The following is a 17,906-nucleotide window of genomic DNA, read 5'->3' on the forward strand; positions in this document are numbered from 1 at the left end:
GGGAATACGCGAGGAAAATTCACATTAAATGATCATTGATTGTTGAAAATAAAGATAATATATCCAGATTTTATAATGGAAACGCTAACTATTAAAAGCATTTGTGAATTTCAATCACAGCATTTTTCATAGTAATGCATGACGTGTCACTATGTAGAGTCAGATATTTGCTTTTCTAGCTTATAGTCAGATATTATGAAATGAGAAGAACTTTCTCATACTATGCCTTCCATGAGTTAAAATTATACAAATGGAGAAAACATAATTTAATTTGCAAAAATTAGGCAGCGGAATGATACAATTTTAAGAGTGTTACCAAAATGTACTCTAACTAAAAAAACGATTATTGAAAACAAGTGGTTTTAAATTTGATGATGGGTTTGATTCGAATCCGAAAAATCGTTTAAACAATTTGGTGTGCATTTATTTGTAAGCCTAAGTACAGAACAAATGAACAAGTCTAACACTAGATGCACGAAATGTTATAAACGACGTGCAATGAGAACGTACAAGAAACGAGCTTAGCAATAGCATTTTAGCATTGTCTTATAAAAAAATTAGTTCAACTATAGCATTTTAATGTTTTTATGTAACAATGAGACGTGCTATATCGCCCGAGAAGAAGTTTAAAGTTTAAGTACACTTATGTACGGTAAGTACACTTTAAGTACAGTGCACACGGATGGGTAAAAAAGGTCGTAAAATGCGAGGTTAACTCGACGAATCTTCTAACTAAACTCGACGCCTGATTTAAGAAAAATACAGCAATGTAAAGTTTGGATCGCTGGGCAAGGTGTGTTGACAGCTCATGATGCAATAATTTTGAGCAGCCGAACTTCTTGCAGGCGCGTCACCCTAATGAGATAATGGATTGTTGTGCAGTGAAAAACACCACCTACGCTGCGGCTCGTGATCCTAAACTCCGCACTTAAACCAAGACCGGCAATGATAGAGATCGTAAACTAAGGCCTCCGTATAATGATAGCGTCAGCGCGCTCCGGCTCGGCCACACGCTGCATGGAGTACAGACAGATGCGTGTGCGCGCTATAAAGACTTCATAAAATATTTTAGAGTGAGCGCGCGCCAAAGGATTTTTCTCTGGTATTGACGGTATGATCAAGAGACGGTTGATAACAAAGACCGAACGCATATATTCGTAAGGCTACGATAATGAGATACAATGTATAGTATTTCATGCAAACGTTGAAATAAAGACGTTGTAGGACGAACGAATGTCAATCTTCTTTACTGTCATTGAAGACGTCGTACAATACGATGGAGCCACCGACGCATGCCGCAAATCGTCACAAACGTCGCACACGTTCGTTCGTAGAAACAAAGTTTGATCTAAGCACGCGAAGCATCATCATTACAACTACTTTAGTAAATGATAAGCAGCGTAGAAAATTATTTTCAATGAATCTCATAATGAGTAATTGTACAGACATACAAGCCTTAATGTTTACAACAGATAAAAATGCTTCATTAGTCAACAAAGACTATTAAGGCATATTGGTCCAATATTTTGCAGCCCAGCCGATTCAAACAATGTCAATGAAAAGAAGGAAACTACATGGACGATCCGGCAGAGGGTGTGCTTACATTTTTTAATCACAAAATAGTGTAAACACAGCATTGAAGCATTGTATTTCTCCCACATAAATAAAATTCTCCGGCAAATAATACACGCCATCACAAAAGCAAAACGAACGCAATGAATTATGTTAACTCGTTGTTCTTGACTCTTGACGACTATCAGGCACTCGCTCAGGTATCACAGTATCGTCGTAAATTCGAAACTTTTCTGAAAAATGTCACAGGAATAGAGACGATTCATCGTGCCGTTGACAACACCATAGGCGCTCACGGCAGTTTACAGCGGAACAATAGGCCACGTTACAGGGCAGATTTCCTCATTATAAGCCATTGTGTTGGCAGATAATTAAGCCCATTATTAGACGAGCACGTTGAATAAAATGCGAAGCAGGTGTGCGATAAAGCGCAGCTTTGCAATTACCATAGAGCACATGCGAGAAACATTCTGATCCTAATTACATGATATGCATTTACAGAGCGCTGTTATAGCCCCATAAACTAACATTTTTCGAGGCACATTATAACCTAAGGTAGTGCACCCATTCATACGGGGCGGTTATGATCAATTATATTTAAATATTTGAAGCGTGACTTGGATACCGAGAGGGTATTAGAAACATGAAGATCCGCAAAAGAGATAAATGGAAGCTAAATAAGCCAATTGTGAAAAAAAAATAATAAAAAGGCTATTAAAAAAGTAAAAATAAAACTAAAGTAATTCTTCAAAGTAGCTAAATTACTCGAAATATGATAGAGAAACAGACTTCAACGATAAATGGCGACGAAGGCAAGACAGATAACCACTGCGGGAGGAGGACACAAGAAAGGGGAGAGGTGTAGGTGGGTAGGTGGAGGGTCACAAGGCGGTATTTATTACCGCTGTCTGCCAGATCATATCTTTTCATTAGTAAAATTGTACCCAGTCCACGAGAACAAGCTTGTGGCGAGCTAGGGGAGTCGTGGTGGACCGTCGCATGCAAGTTTGCAGTTGGCGTTTGTTCAACGACGTCACACGAGGTACATAAAATATGGTGAACTCTTTACCCATATTTCTAACCCGCCAATTAAAAACTTTTCTTCGTGAGCTTGGAGTAGATGCCAAATGAGGATACTTTCCTGTTAAAAAAAAGTGAGCACTGAATGGCCGCCGATAAAACGCCAATGATTTTTAAACTAGTGATGCTACTATTTTTCCGCCATTATCATTCTAAACTCGGGGGTTCACAGCATCCAACTGTCATTTGCTTTGCGGTGTCTCGTAAATAAGAACCTGACCGAGTCCAGACATCGCACGTGCTGGATTTTTTTAACTTTTCCAACACTGAAAACACATTTTTAAATTGATAAATAATGTTAAATATTACAGAAACTAATACACCAATGAAATACATGGTATTTTTTCTAGCACTCGTACGAATTTATCGTTCAAGAACGAAAGCAAATTACGAAAAGTGAGAATTATTCAAGATTGAAATTGCTACATTTAGATCACAGAATGCGGATGGTTCAGGAACGTGAAAGTATAAATACCTTAAAAGATCTCGGGAGAATTAAATAAAAATTGGTCACTATACTGATAATGTTTTAAATTTTTCCTACATTAATTGAACATTAGAGCCCTACGAATCGACAATGTCTCACAACCTTCTCCATGTGGACCGTGTCGAATAACTTGGTCAAGCTAGCGATAACTAATGATCTTACGATGATCGGCCAACGATTACACGCAATTTCGTTTACTAGTTGAGTAGGAACACAAGCAGAAGTTGACAACCTAATCATCGGAAGCGCATTATCGATCAAACGTCAGTCTATGACTTGCTCATGACTTCCAGCGGGCAGAAGGACAAACGAACTTTCTGGATTATAATTCAGAAATTGACCTTCTGGCTCCTATCGAGCTTAATAGGGAAAAATAATACGTTTTGAATGATAATGTGAAATAATGTGGCTTTGGGCATGATCCGATCCATTTTATAGTTTGTTTGCTTCGTTTGCCGATTCTCGAATCCTTAATTTGATCATAAAACAAACGTTTGTTCTATTTCTATTATATAGTTCCCCGACCGAAAATGTGTCGTCTACATAGGCAGCACCAAGGGAATATGTGTATGGCCATTAGTTAGTTCTATGTTAATCCTGCATTAGAACAAAGAACTGTTCATTTTTAGCTAGGTTACTGCAGAATACCAATGGTAATTGGCTGATGTATTCGCAGCGTTGTAGTTTCGTTGTTAACATGGTCCCAGTTCTGCAAAGGTTTGCCACGTTTAGCTCGCTAAAGGTCTTATCCTCAAGCCTTACGCCCCCTCCCCGTCCTTGTATCTCCAAGCGCCGACTTAGCACAAGCCTCTTGATCATATTATAATCTATACAACATTCTCGAGCGCGCGCATCGATCATGTTCAGGAACACGTTCACCTGCGCATTGTCTGGCGCATGGCGGCGCTGGAGCCAAGGCTCGCAGCGTAGCGAACTTCTCTTGAAAGGCAAGGGAAGCGTTGCCTTTACTACGCCTACGTAATCTGCTCTTTGATGAATATTCCTGCATAAAAAAATTTAAGATGGCAGCTTTTTTCGAAAAAATTTCCATGCGATCTGTAGGTAATTAACTTGTGCAGTGTACATTGTAATTCTCAGTCAATTCTGAGAGCATAGAACTTGTCAACTATCACAGATATAAGAGTTTAGGGTTCATTTCGAACAGGAGAAGGAGCTTCGAATTTGAATGTAAAGTAAATCTCCTGAGAGTTGAACACAAGAATCAACTTCGAACATCAATCAATACTCACGAAACTGAAAAATATTATCCAATTAATGAATTATTTCAAAGTTAGGGCAACTAAGAATTTATAGTTGGCGAGCAAATTTGCTTCATACTTTTAACCGGTACATCGTAGAATTTTTACTTTACTTCGATTTCACTCATTACTTTCGTCGAAAAAAGTGAAATTTAGGTAAATATTTGGCCCTCACTATATGCGAAGCTTAGTCTGAGAAGATGATTATAGCTCAAACTTACAATTGAATGAGCTCGAAATACGTCACTTCAACAAAAAGTAGTGGAATCAAAAGTGAAATCCCAATTAAACAGTTGGTCAAAGGTAATTTCGTTACCATTTATTTAGCGTGGCGACTGGAGACGGAACATAAAAGCTATCGTGGACGCGCAGCTCATTATGAACCAAGAGATTTGCAAGAAATCGTCAGCGGATCAGAGGATGCCGGCCTTCATCAAATGAATATACACCGATATCCTGGCCAAGATTTTCATAAAGGTAGGCAAAACCAGAGAGTACGTTGCATAGAGCAGTTGTTTCCTTGAACAGCTACCATCGGTTTTGCTTCATTTCCGCCATTTTAATGCGTAATGTAGCAGTGAGACACAAGTTTAAGCAAGAAAATATATTAATTTATATGAAGAATGTAGGAAACAATTGTAGCAAAATCAAAGAATTGAGCAAAAAAATCAAACTTTGCTTACTGGAGATAAAGTATTTCATTAACATTCAAAGATTTAAAATATTATTTAAAATTATCCTTGTCTCACGAACAGAAAAAGGAAGAAGTAGATGAACGTTGAATGTATTACCAAAACTTATATTACCAACTTTGTGATTTAGAAAATTGGCAGAGAATTATTGTAATGTTTTAGAACAAAGGAGCTTACAACTTCCATATGGTGTAGTTCCAAGAAGTTCGAAGCCCAGGATAGTACATCTAAGAAATAATAAGGAAATGTAAGGTAAGAATGCTAAATGAATTTATATGTTCATGTAACTCAACGTTGCTGAATGCATATAACTGAAAATCGGGCCTCTTGCAACCGCTTGTTTCATTAGCTACGGAAAAGATAAATTCTACATTGGCGTTACATTAATTTATCGTAGGAAAAATGCACGAACGAAAGAAAAAGTGTATTCGATCAGTGTATTCGAAAATTTTATTCGATTTTTATCAGTGACAAAATGGAAGACGTACAAATAATTAAATTTATTAACAATCTAGTTAAACTTATATACATTTCGGTCTGATTGCATTGGAAGTTCGGCACCTCGAACTCCCGATTCACGGAAAAAATTGCAATATTTTGACGATAAAAAATTACGAAAAAACAGCAAAAACAGACGAAAAAACAGCAATTATTTATTCATCGTCACTAAGACACGATCGAAAGGAGTGCGCGGCTGTCGTCTGCAAGGGGCCAAACATTGGTTGAATTATGAGCGCACCATTATCCCATACTCTATTTTAAACTTTTGATTGTATTTCATTGCATTAGAAAGACTTAGATTTCAGAAAGAAAGATTTGATTTCATTGCAGTCATCATTTATTGCCTAGGTAAGAATTAGATATTTTGTTAAGAGGCTAGAATGATTCGCGTCAATGTATTCAACCGGAGTTATTTTTGGTTAGTTGGATCGATAGTTTGCAGACAAGAAAACCGAGTCCTTAAAGATAAAGGGAGCATGATTTTCTTCTCCATAATTGATGCGGCTTCAGAGATAGTAGGGGGTTCACCTCCAGATAAGGAGTCCATCGATCTCACTGAAAGACAAATTTTCTCGGACAGCCCGTAGAGAGAAACCAAGGGGTCAGGTATGAGTTTAAATCTTGACGAAATTGTGTTCGCGGCAAGTTACGAGTAATTGAAAATAACCTACGCTATGCTATGCCTTGGACACTTGATCCACACATGCACATTGCAATACACAGCACTTGCAATAGCAGGAAGCTTTTTTGCCGATTCGATTCTGTCCTCTTTCCCAATAGAAACGAATTAAATTCTTAGCCAATACATGACTTATCTCTAAAAAAAGTATTTATGAAACGACGTCCTATTGGTCCTACATGCCAGCAGGGATATACAAATAACATACATCTGATATTCGTGCTTAGCATCAAACTTCATGCTATTAGAACTTAGTGTAATGGGGTACTTGCATTAAAAAATAATATTGAATATCATGACAACAGCGAGCTATTAATTGTGACATAATTCTAAGAGAGATGAGCAGAAGCGCGGGACACTTCGAAGCATCACCGAAATGCTGAGAGTTGCGAGTACACCCTTTGACAGCTGGTGAAAATAACGCTTAATTTAAATACTACGTACCAGCGGAAAAGTGATGTTAGATGAACGCTAATTAGTGCATGTGATTAGAACGATATTCACTCAGGCAAGGACTGCAGTTTTTTTTAATTAGAAGTGGAAATACGCAAAGATACTTTGGCAGATAAATTAGCTGGAATTGAACATCGATTTGAATTGTTTATTGTGTATATATACACTGCAATAATAACCTCACGCAGATTAACATATACAATTCCTAGAGTTGCAGCATGTGTTTCGAAGAGAAATTTCGTTCAAACCAAATTTACTAAAATTTTATGCTTAAGGAGACCGCTACACGAATTTGAATTTGAAGGACACATAATTTAGCTAGTTTACATCACAAGATCACTGATAACACAATAAATAAAAAGGATTTTGCCGCATTATCATGCATACACGATTCACCGTCGACAATGAACCAAATAAGAAACAAATTTCGAAGGCGAAAACTGAGAAAAGATTTTGGACTATTCATAAATCATTATGGAATAATTTCCATTGAAAATTAACCGAGTGCGCTTTGAAACAAAGTGCAAATTAGTATCATAAACCAAAAATATTTGGCAACATTTATTTAACACACGCAGAAGCAATTACTATCGATAGACATGAACGATAAAAGATCTTTATACGCAGTACAAAGATGCAAGTATGATGGAGCGGACGTTGCGAGTATGCAAATGGGCGCACCGCTTTATACTTTGTTGCTCTGCAGAGAGCGCAGGTATCGGGGAGTGGGAGCCGCGCTGTCACTGAGCGCTGACAGCCACACTCGACTCCTTTCAAACAAGTCAGGAAAAATTCAGGAACTGAATGTATTATAATCGGGAGAAGAGGCGTGAATATATACATGGAATTGCATATTTAATCTAGCAGAGACGCCATCACTATGGAGTCTCCGTGCTCAGATACACAAGTCATGTTGATGCACGGTAAACGATGTTGTCCGTTGAGTCCCGCAGAGACGGGATTAATTATGCTGCCTTGAACGCGGTCTCGACAATTAAATCAAAGAAGTTACATTGATTGATATTCATAATTTTTATATCTTTGCCTCACACAACGATATGGATTTGGTGATGAAAATGATTGCATTATCGTTTGAACCTTAAGATATTGCATTTAAGTAACATGAACAAATGAATAAAAAAATTTATGATACAGCAATTATGTGGGAAATAATTTGAAACAATCCGGTAACTTAAATGAACGTGGCTACAGCCAGGTTTTTTACCCGAAAAATTCAACAAATTTGGTTTATATAGATACAAGCCAAGATGTTTCAGCATGATTAACTATTCGACTTGGTTTAGCCGTGATTAGGTAACCTTGATCAAAATTTGTGTCGTCTTCTACAATATAGTTTTCTGAGTGAGGACGTGGATCCATTTTGGTGAGTCTCTTGCCGAGAGATTCGCGTTGTGTGAATAAATGTGACAGCGGCTGGCGAGATGGAAGAATTCGATAAGATGGGCAAGGCCTAAACCCAACATCGCTTTGAATGAACAAATAATCTTGACTGACACGCCAATATGACGACGACGCGACGATTGTTCGAAAATATTGGCCGGGTTTTAGTCGGCCATTGAATGGCTGATGGCGATACAACTATGACTTTAAATTCGGGACATCGGCAAGGCAAGTCGAAGCTCTTCAAAGTACTCGGGTGCGGCAGCGAGGCAAAGGTTGCCTCTCAGTTATATATGATAATTTTTATGTACTAGTTACATAAGTTCTCATGGAAAATACAATTTTACGGATATTTTTCTTTTTAGCGCATTTTCTCATTTATTGAAAAAATGCCATGCATATTGTGCTCGTCATGTCCGTTTGTCTATCCGTCTGTCTGACCGTCCGTGACTTCACATTTTCGTTGACGAGAAAAATCTCTCTCTGTCACTCACTGCAGTGAGTACCGAGTTATATTTTTCAATCTATATTCTGAGTTCCCTGAACTTTTTAATGTAGGCTTTATTTTTATAGACTTTAGCCATATTTTTAAACAAACGCTCATTTCTGTTCGTCAAGCAAAATCTAAAGTTTTAAAGTCGGGAGCGAAATTAAACAAAACAACACATATTACGCTCACAAATGGTGCAGGTATGATGCAAAGACATGCGAAGATATTTGCACAAGATGTGATGCAACTACTATAGCGAGATACGAACAAAACGGAAAAATACTATAACATCAATTGAAAGGAGCTTGACGATAACATCAAATGAACGATTCAGTGTCAGTGAATAGTGTTATAACATCAACGTGTTCAAATATTGTTGTAACATCAACGTGTTCAATGGCAATGACCGCAGTAATATCACCATCAACAGAACAAGCATAAATGGCCATGGTCACTGCAATATCACCTTCACCATGACCGTCATCGATGTCATGGTGAAGATGTCGTTGCAGCAGCAACGTCGGCCAACAGAAACATCAACGACATCAACAGCAACCGTCAACATCAGTAATATCATGAGCAACATCAACAACATAACCAACAGCCGCAGCAGCAGGCAGGCTTGCAGTAGCGGTGCGGCAAGCAATTTAATGGGCTTGTTGAGGGACAGCGGGAGACCGGCGCTCCAAGTGTCTGTAGACCTCGGTCGTCGTGTGCTGGTCTGTAGACCTCGGTCGTCGTGTGCTGGTCTGTAGACCTCGGCCGCTGTGTGCTGGTCTGTAGACCTCGGCCACCGTGTGCTGGTCTGTAGACCTCGGCCTCTGTGTATTGGTCTGCAGACCCCAGCCGCAGTGCGCTGGTCTACAGATCTTGTCTGCAGACCGAGGCCCTAGACCTCGTTTACCTTGGTCTGCAGACCGAAGTCTGTAGAGTCGGCCGCAGTGCGCTGGTCTACAGACCTCAGCCGCAGTGCGCTGGTCTGCAGACCGAGGTCCTAGACCTCGTTTACCTTGGTCTGCAGACCGAAGTCTGTAGAGTTCGGCCGCTGTGTGCTGGTCTGTAGACCTCGGCTGCCGTGCGCTGGTCTGCAGACCTAAGCCACCGTGCACAGGTCTGCATACCAGACCGCTGTGTACCTTTGCCTGCATGTTCTTAGGCCTCACCCGCTAATGTTCTAAATTGTAAACCACAGAAAGCTTATACAGTATACCTCAGATTGCACCATTTTTTTGTGTAATGCAAATATTTGAATACAATTCGTTCGTCGACAAACTTCAATCTGTCATCACAAGAGTCTACATATCAACCCTAGGCGCACATGCACAATTGTGTCAGAATATCAGCCCAAAATGAACTGGTCTGTAGTTACTGGTCGTATGCATGGAATACGCTAATCTTAGCTGGGAATAATTCAATTAAGTAGCAGTGGAACGCAGTAAGACTGGAACGCAGAAGTGTAAGTATAGTGGAAGTGGACTTCAGTACACGAGTCCCCCCAGCCCATCCATCAAATTCTGCAACGTTCATGACCAATTTATTCTTTCGGAAAATCTTAGGCGAATCAGGCACGGCATTACATCATTCAATGAATGCCCTGTAGCGATCTGTCGGACATCTCAATAGTACTATAAATATTGATACGAAATACTGAAAAAATCTGAAATTAGGTAAATTCGAACATTTGAAAGCGAGTTCAACACGGCAATTTTTTAAAAGCTCCTTACCTTCAACAAATTTATTCTATAATAAGCAAATTAATGTCAATGCGATTCAACAAGTTTTGTGACTGTACCCCAGTCTTCGAGGTAAATATCAAGATGTTGTTCACGGATTTATAGTTAGATGCGTTTAGAGAATTTCCTTGCATACCTTGAATAAAAAAATTCAGATACCGTATTGATTCATGATTGAGATTATCATTGGAATTGAGAATAAGAATGAAAGTATATCATTGGAAATGGTGTTGATAAGGATTGGGAGGATGATAAAACTTGCATTGGATGCGTCTAAAAACGCAACAATAAATTATGTAATTAGTACCCTTACAAGGGACTTGGGATTATTTTCAAGAAACAGAATGCCAGATTTTAAATAACAACACAAATATACTGATGAAGTTACAACAATTTCCTGCCGAGAAAATTATATTAAAGTGATATATACGACTTTATGGCGCCATCCTCATCGGACTCAGAAAGTTAAAACAAGTCTCAGAAATAATGTAAGTATTGAAAGTAGAATATGCGCAGCTGAATAAGCGTCTATGCTAAAAGATCAATCATCTCACGACGTCAACGTTTAAAAAAATTGCAGAGACGATGAAAAATATACGAGATAAAAAAATAAGGGAACAAACGCTGACCTTCACGACACAACCTGTCTGACTAGATTATCTCAAGACCCTTAGGGATCAAGCAATACAATAAAGGAAGTAATTCTTTCTGTTTATTAACATTGTTAACGATGTGTTGTCACGAGCCAATCCAACGAACTGCATGGTATAGATATACCTAATTAAAGATTTCCTATCTCGCAGCGGAGTTTGCTCTTCAACATTTCATAATGATCCACGTAACATGTAGAAAAAGCAAACTTTGTGACCGATTCATTTGATGACAATCCCAATTCATTTGACAATCCCAAGTCATTTGATGTCGGAGACATGCCAGTAGTCATTCTGATTATTTTTTAAGTGCTATTTGGGGGCAAATGATAATTATATTTAATTGACAACTTTAGCTAACAACTGAAAACAATAGACGTTTCGGTCATGTAATTAGACCAAATTTGAACTTTTATGATCCACGCGTGGCACACTAATCGAGAATGTATAATAACAGACTGAATGCAAATTGTCAAGCAACTGCCCGGTTCTTCAAATCAAAAGATTACACCAACCTAGAAGAATAATAACTAAAATTACTACGAAAAAATATCGCGAGATTTATACCTCGAAAATAGTTACATACCTACAATTAGGATTCTCTTAGAACGATTACGTACAATACAAGTTCGGATGAGGTTTTCAATAGAATAAAATGTAGAGAACTTCGGTAGTATCTGAAGATTTCAAACATATAAATAATTTTGAATTTAATTCGACCATATTATTGAATATATTAAAAAATGCCGTATAGACGCAAAACGTTGAGGCGCAAAACATTGAAGGTCAAGGCCACATTACAACAAGAGCCGTCATACATAAACATACCAGTGCAGAAAATGAAAACGCTGCCGGGCGCGAACGAGTTTTTCATGAGCAAGCAAATAAATGCAGTTATCTCATCTTAATACTACTGCATCATGTGTCACTATTTTGTTAAGGAATAGAAATCTGCTTCAGAATTACATTTGGACCTGGAATTGCGTGATATCACATCATTTTGACGTTAGTATAATCGTTGCCAAGTAAACATAATCATAGTTGAATTAGAAGGACTGAGGAGAGAGAGAGGGACAATACTGGGCCTGAGAAGCGCGAAACCAGTAAAGTGAAGAGGAAAATAAAATAAATAAAGAAAGAAGAGACACGGTAGAGTCGCAAACAGAGGTGAAAGGAGGAAGAGACGCGACGAGAAGGGGGAGTGCGACAAGAGGAGTGGAGTGGGGGTTCAGGGGATGAGATCCCCCATGGAGCAACATCTCGGGAGCACGGCGGGAGGCAGCAGCTCACTGCCCCCCACATCCCCACACCCCCGTCATCGAACAACCTTCTTTGTTCAACTTTGGAAAAAGTTCCGTCATGGCTCAGCATTGAAGAGCATGGCAGCAGCGATGACGAACGAACACGACCGGTGTAGCCAGCAGACAACGCTATATATCAATAAAAATTATAAGCGGGTTTTAATATCGTGGCATTAGTTTGCGAAAATAACAAATTAACCAAGAACGCAAATAGAAAGAACTCGACAAGTTTTTTTGTTCATGTTTTCACAGAAAATACCATAAATTTAGTTGGCAGAATTATCTGCCTTCAAATAAATAATTATAGGCTATTTATAGACGGCCATCCGATAGTCACATGCAGAATAGATCTTGTCAAATATCCCACGCATTGTGAGTGTGTTTCAGCAAAAAAAAAAAAAACAAATCCAGTCTATAAATCGGCATTAAAAATGCTGTTTTACTCACACAAAATGATCTCAGAACAGTTTTCTTTGCTGGTATGTATAATGAATGCTTCGATATTTGACATGTAGAATCAGAAAAAAATTTGACCATTAATAAGGAAATTCCAAGCGATTCCTAAAGACCATGATTACGTTATCAAATAATGTTGTACTATGAGATAACTCTATGAGCTAATAGTTCGTTGTAAAATGATAATATTTTCGTTCGTTTCGTAAATATTTCGTAAAATTCGTTGCAAGAAAGATAATATTTCGTGACAGAAACGTAATCATAAAACTCCAGGATTTCTACTATAAATTTTTCAGACGATGTCATGCACGATGCATGACATTACGCTTTCAATCCAAACGACCGATTTTCAGGTATGTAGAGACCAAATGTACCACAAAAGCTTTACTTTTAAGAGAGCCAACTTAGGTATATTGTGCCAATCATTTTTTGATCAACGTAATATATAATAGAACACAAAATACACTGCTTCAGGAGAAATGCATTTGCAAAATCAGTATAATAGTTTTGCTCAGAACTAAAACTTTTTGAAGGTATTAATTAATCCAGGATTTGCTGATAGAAAAGCGACATCAGGAATTGGTGTAGTGCCGTTATTATCAAAGATTGATGTTGCTATCTTGCAGCTCAATGCCGCTTATACGAAGTAATAGCCTGCTGCTCAGGCCCAGAGTGGAATAAGGCTGCAGCACATTCGCTGCCCACACAGAGTGGAAGGATGCAGCTCAGTCAGCCCAGACAGAGTGGACGCTGCAGGTCCAACTTTTCATCTAAAAGCACATCACAAGATCTCTATAAAGCCTGAGATCCGCATCACGATATGCTCGCAGAACACATGCAGTTCAGAACCCACCATCCGTCTTTTGAAAATCCTTTTGTTTACCATTCAAAGACAGATGGTGGACCGACAAATGCCTTCGATTCAGATGATTAAAGCATTGAATGCAACAACAGGCAAATGGATCAAAGCCAAAAAAGCTGTATTTCAGCAATAACAGGTAATTGATGATTCAGGTAATTGAAAATCGCAACAAGCATCGAAGATTGGGTGAGATTTTTCATGATGCCCAGACTATCGTTCATCTATGATCTTCCATTTTTGAAAACACATGTGGATCATCGCTGGCAACGCGACGTTCGGGCGTTCTTGATCAAATAATGATTTTGAATCTACTCATTATGTGGCAAAACGCTAACGAAAGATATACCGGCAGAACCGTAAGAATTTTAGCTGGTTAAAACAAGGTGTATCTGTGCCATATGCAAAGCGCTTGGTCGTGTCCTCATTTTTCCACGTGTGATAATGACGCGAGTGTCAGAGCAGGCGATGCCTGTGGCACTGACCGGACCACTTGTTGGCTCCACGAGACGCCGTCTACTCGTAATATTTCATCCCATGATGAGATCAGACCGCGCGCGAGTAATCGATGAGACAGACGCCGGCCTAGTCCGCGCAATGCTTTCTATTTGCAAGTTCTTTCAATGACATCGCAGATGAATGGTACGGGCGTATGGCTGCCTATTGCTGCTGTTTTTAACTCGTCGGCTGAAATTGATTTTGTTGAAATGGTTGCAATTACTTCTGACAATATTGCAGGAGCGGCTCTTAAAGCAATTAGTTTAATTTTTTATTTGCAAAATTATCAAGTGCTTCAAGTACAGCTGCTTTCTGCCCGTAATTACTAGCTGTTAAATTCATTGAGCAAGGCAGTTGCAACTAAAGGCAGCTATTAGAGAGAGAAGGGAAACTATATATGGTTCCGTTATTTTACTGATGCTATGGATAAGAAAACATAGCCAGTTAATAGGGTGCCATATAATTTCTGAAACTTGAACATTAACAATTTACTTATTCCAATCAACATTATCAGAAAAAATTGCATTGAAATCATTCAAATAACGAATGCTTAATGTAGAATAAATACAAAGAAGATAAATTCGCGCAGAAATGATAGAACGAAAATTCCGACAGCAGAAACAGTACGTTTTACCAGACGGTTCGATCATCAACTGTGCCCTCATATATCACTGCTAGAGCATGGAAAAGATCATATAAGTTTGCAGTGCGACAAGCACCAACACTAAAAATTAGAGAAATATAGGTCAACACAGGGCCTTTTATATCTTCAGGAGTTCGTTCGCTCATCATTAGAAAGCCTCTACCTTGTGAAGTTTTCTAGGAAAATATATTATGGTTTCCCATTCAAACTAACTTATAGAAGTTATTCGCGTTAAAGTTTTCGTAAATAATGTAAATAAGTGAAAGCACGAGTAAGAATACCAAAAATCGAGGCCTTATTTGTTTGAGACTTTTCATCGTTCACGGCGGAAAATTTAAAACTTGAAAACTGCGATATTTGAAAGCCTCTTAGCTTGCTTTTCAAGGAAAAATTAGGAAATTAACTAATGTTTTGACGACAAGAGCCATAATATCTTTAGATTTTATGAAATTTTGAAGAATTTTGATGATAATAAGCAGTAGTGAGCAGAGTTCACCGAGGCCTTCTTTTGACATAAATAGCTCAAGAAAATCGCAAGCAGGTCGCCTCTCACCGGCAGTTCCTTGTACGCGATTCATTCTGAAGAAAAAGCGTAGTGTAAAAATCGCGGACGATTGATCATTTCATTTTTCATAAACGAGACCAATTTTTTATAGCTTTTCACGAGCGCGTTACTCCAGCGTATGAGTTAGAAGTGTCATGGCGGCAGTGTTGAATGGCGTAGGGGTTATAATGCTATAACAGCCATTAGTAAATCACTCGTAAATGAAGCCTTATCTGCGGGGCAACCAATGGACCAAAGCGTCGTTATCTTGGTTTCTGCTGTAGCTGGAGGAGGAGTCTCCCATTACGTCTCGTGGGATGAGCGCCAGACAGGACGGCCTTCAAGAACTCGCGCACGAAAACTAAAATAAACTTATAATAAAGCTATAATATACCCAAACCCGTCGTTAACAATAAGCTACAACAGGATATGAATAAAACCGACACCAAGATTAGACTACAATATTGCTAAAACCACACTAAAAATAGGCTACAATAAGGCTATAACCGACACCAACCATAGACTACAATATCGCTGACAGAAGCAATAAGCAACAATATTGCTGAACTCGACACTAACAATAGGCTGCAATAGGGCTAAAACAGACGCTAATAATAACCTACAATTTGGGTAAACCGGACACTTACTATAAGAAATAAAGCTAAAATTGAGGCTACACATGGATGAAGCAACCACAAAGCTGTCATTTAAATTACTTAGCAATGAAAGAGACGAAGGTAAAATGAAACCAGGAGATGCTTAAATATTGTGGAATCGAGAAGAGCACCGCAACTATATTCGTAAGTGTATACACATACAACATAACGACGTAATGGTCATACAAAAATGTATACATATGAAGCACTCATTTTCCCAAAAGCTAAGCTACAGGCATTAAATGGCTTTAAAATTTTAACGATGGCAGTCAAACTTGCCTAAGCGATTTATGCTAACCGAGTCCTCACCTTTCAGTGTGTCGACACGCCGAAGACACGCGGAAAGCGCTGTTCATCATGGTGTATGACAGACGATTTATTCAGTAAATCATCATAAAGAGTAGATCACACGTATAAATAAACAGATGCGCCACGTCACGTGCCGACCGTTCCATCTTGATGAATTCCGAAGTGTGCACTCATTTGATCATTTTTAGTTTCTACCAACGTACCGGTATTCACCTATTTATCTTGGTAAATGTGTCCTTATTGGGTACTCAGCCATTCATCTTAAGTTAATGGCTGTGTACTCACCTATTAATCTTTTTGAGTTCTCGCATCTGTACTCACCTATTCATCTTAATGAGTTCCCGCATGTGTACTCACCTATTCATCTTGATGAGTTCTCGCATCTGTAATCACCTATTCATCTTGATGAGTTCCTGCCAGTGTACTCACCTATTCATCTTGATGAGTTCCCGCATGTGTACTCACCTATTCATCTTGATGAGTATGTCGCCGCGATTGATGTAGGCCTGGGTGTAGTCGGCGCGCATGCTGATAGCCTGCCTGTAGAGGGAGTCGGCCTCCTCGAGCCTCGTGCTGTTGCGGGCGATGAGGTTGGCGAGGTTCAGAAAGACGTTCAGGTGGTTGGGGGCTATGCGTGCCTGGTAGCTCTCGCCAGGCTTCGCTTTAGGCAGCAGTGATTTCGCCTGAGACCGGGAGTATTAATATTTTAATTAAATATAAAAAAATACATAAAATATAAAAACAAAGTACAGTTGAGCCGTTATTTGCACTAATTTTTCGCATGAAAGTAAAAATACGAGTAATGTTACATGATGCTTTTCCGTAGCTTGCCTCATTAGCGTCACTTGTGGTACGTGGTAGCACGAATGTAATTTGGCTCAACAATTTATATGTACAGCATAGGACCTAGCGATATCTTATCGATGCGTTACGTTGTAGTAGGATAAAAGCGTTCCTTGCAATATACTTAGAGATAGGCGTCTCTGACGTCGCCGTACCGATACAAGCAGTTGTCCTCGGCAGATAATGCGGGTGTAATGTCGATCTAATTTTATTTTGCATAGCTAATAACTTAGCGGAATCATAGAAACGTGATCAACGGCACAAGCGGATAACAGGGCACACCTTTAGATAGGATTCCTCGAAGTATATTAAATGTACCGCTTAATGCAGTTGACCTTGGCCGCGGCGGATGCTGAGGGCGAAACGTCGATCAAAATTTTGTCGCCGCGCCAATGAATTTATGACGCCGTAAAATTATTGATATGTTAAGAAATAACAACAGGGCTCTTAGCTTACCTTGAGATAGGCGTCCTCAGCGTCGATGTACCGCTTGAGGTTGTTGAATGTTCGGCCGACGTTGATGTGGGCGCCGATGTCGTCCTCTTGCACCGTCACCGCAGCCTGAAAGTACGCAAGGGCCTCGCCAAAGCGCCCCTCGGACTCAAGGGCGTGACCAACGTTGTTGAAGAGCTTCGCATTGCGCTGGTTCACCTGGTCGTTATTAAATGGATTCAAACTTTATTTGATGTCCATGGGGTAAGACAATTTACTTTAGTTAGGACGATTGAGACGTTGTAATATTACCCAAAATTTTCGACCTAGAAACGTTTCATTGATTCTAAGTACTGGAATAATTACAA

General features: G+C 39.1%; 1 protein-coding gene across 1 annotated transcript in view; it reads right to left on the reverse strand.

Moving 5' to 3' along the window:
- The window catches only part of LOC108674334 (protein O-mannosyl-transferase Tmtc3), a 146,601-nt gene that overhangs the window by 29,622 nt on the left and 99,073 nt on the right, over positions 1-17,906 (reverse strand). The window contains exons 11-12 of the mRNA XM_018162273.2: positions 17,563-17,757; positions 16,729-16,946 (exon numbers count right to left, since the gene is read on the reverse strand). Coding sequence (XP_018017762.1) covers positions 16,729-16,946; positions 17,563-17,757 — 413 coding nt within the window. The remainder of the gene's footprint in view (positions 1-16,728; positions 16,947-17,562; positions 17,758-17,906) is intronic.

The sequence above is a fragment of the Hyalella azteca genome, unplaced genomic scaffold, assembly GCF_000764305.2.
Source record: "Hyalella azteca isolate HAZT.00-mixed unplaced genomic scaffold, Hazt_2.0.2 contig10909, whole genome shotgun sequence".
Taxonomy (NCBI): Eukaryota; Metazoa; Arthropoda; class Malacostraca; order Amphipoda; family Hyalellidae; genus Hyalella; species Hyalella azteca.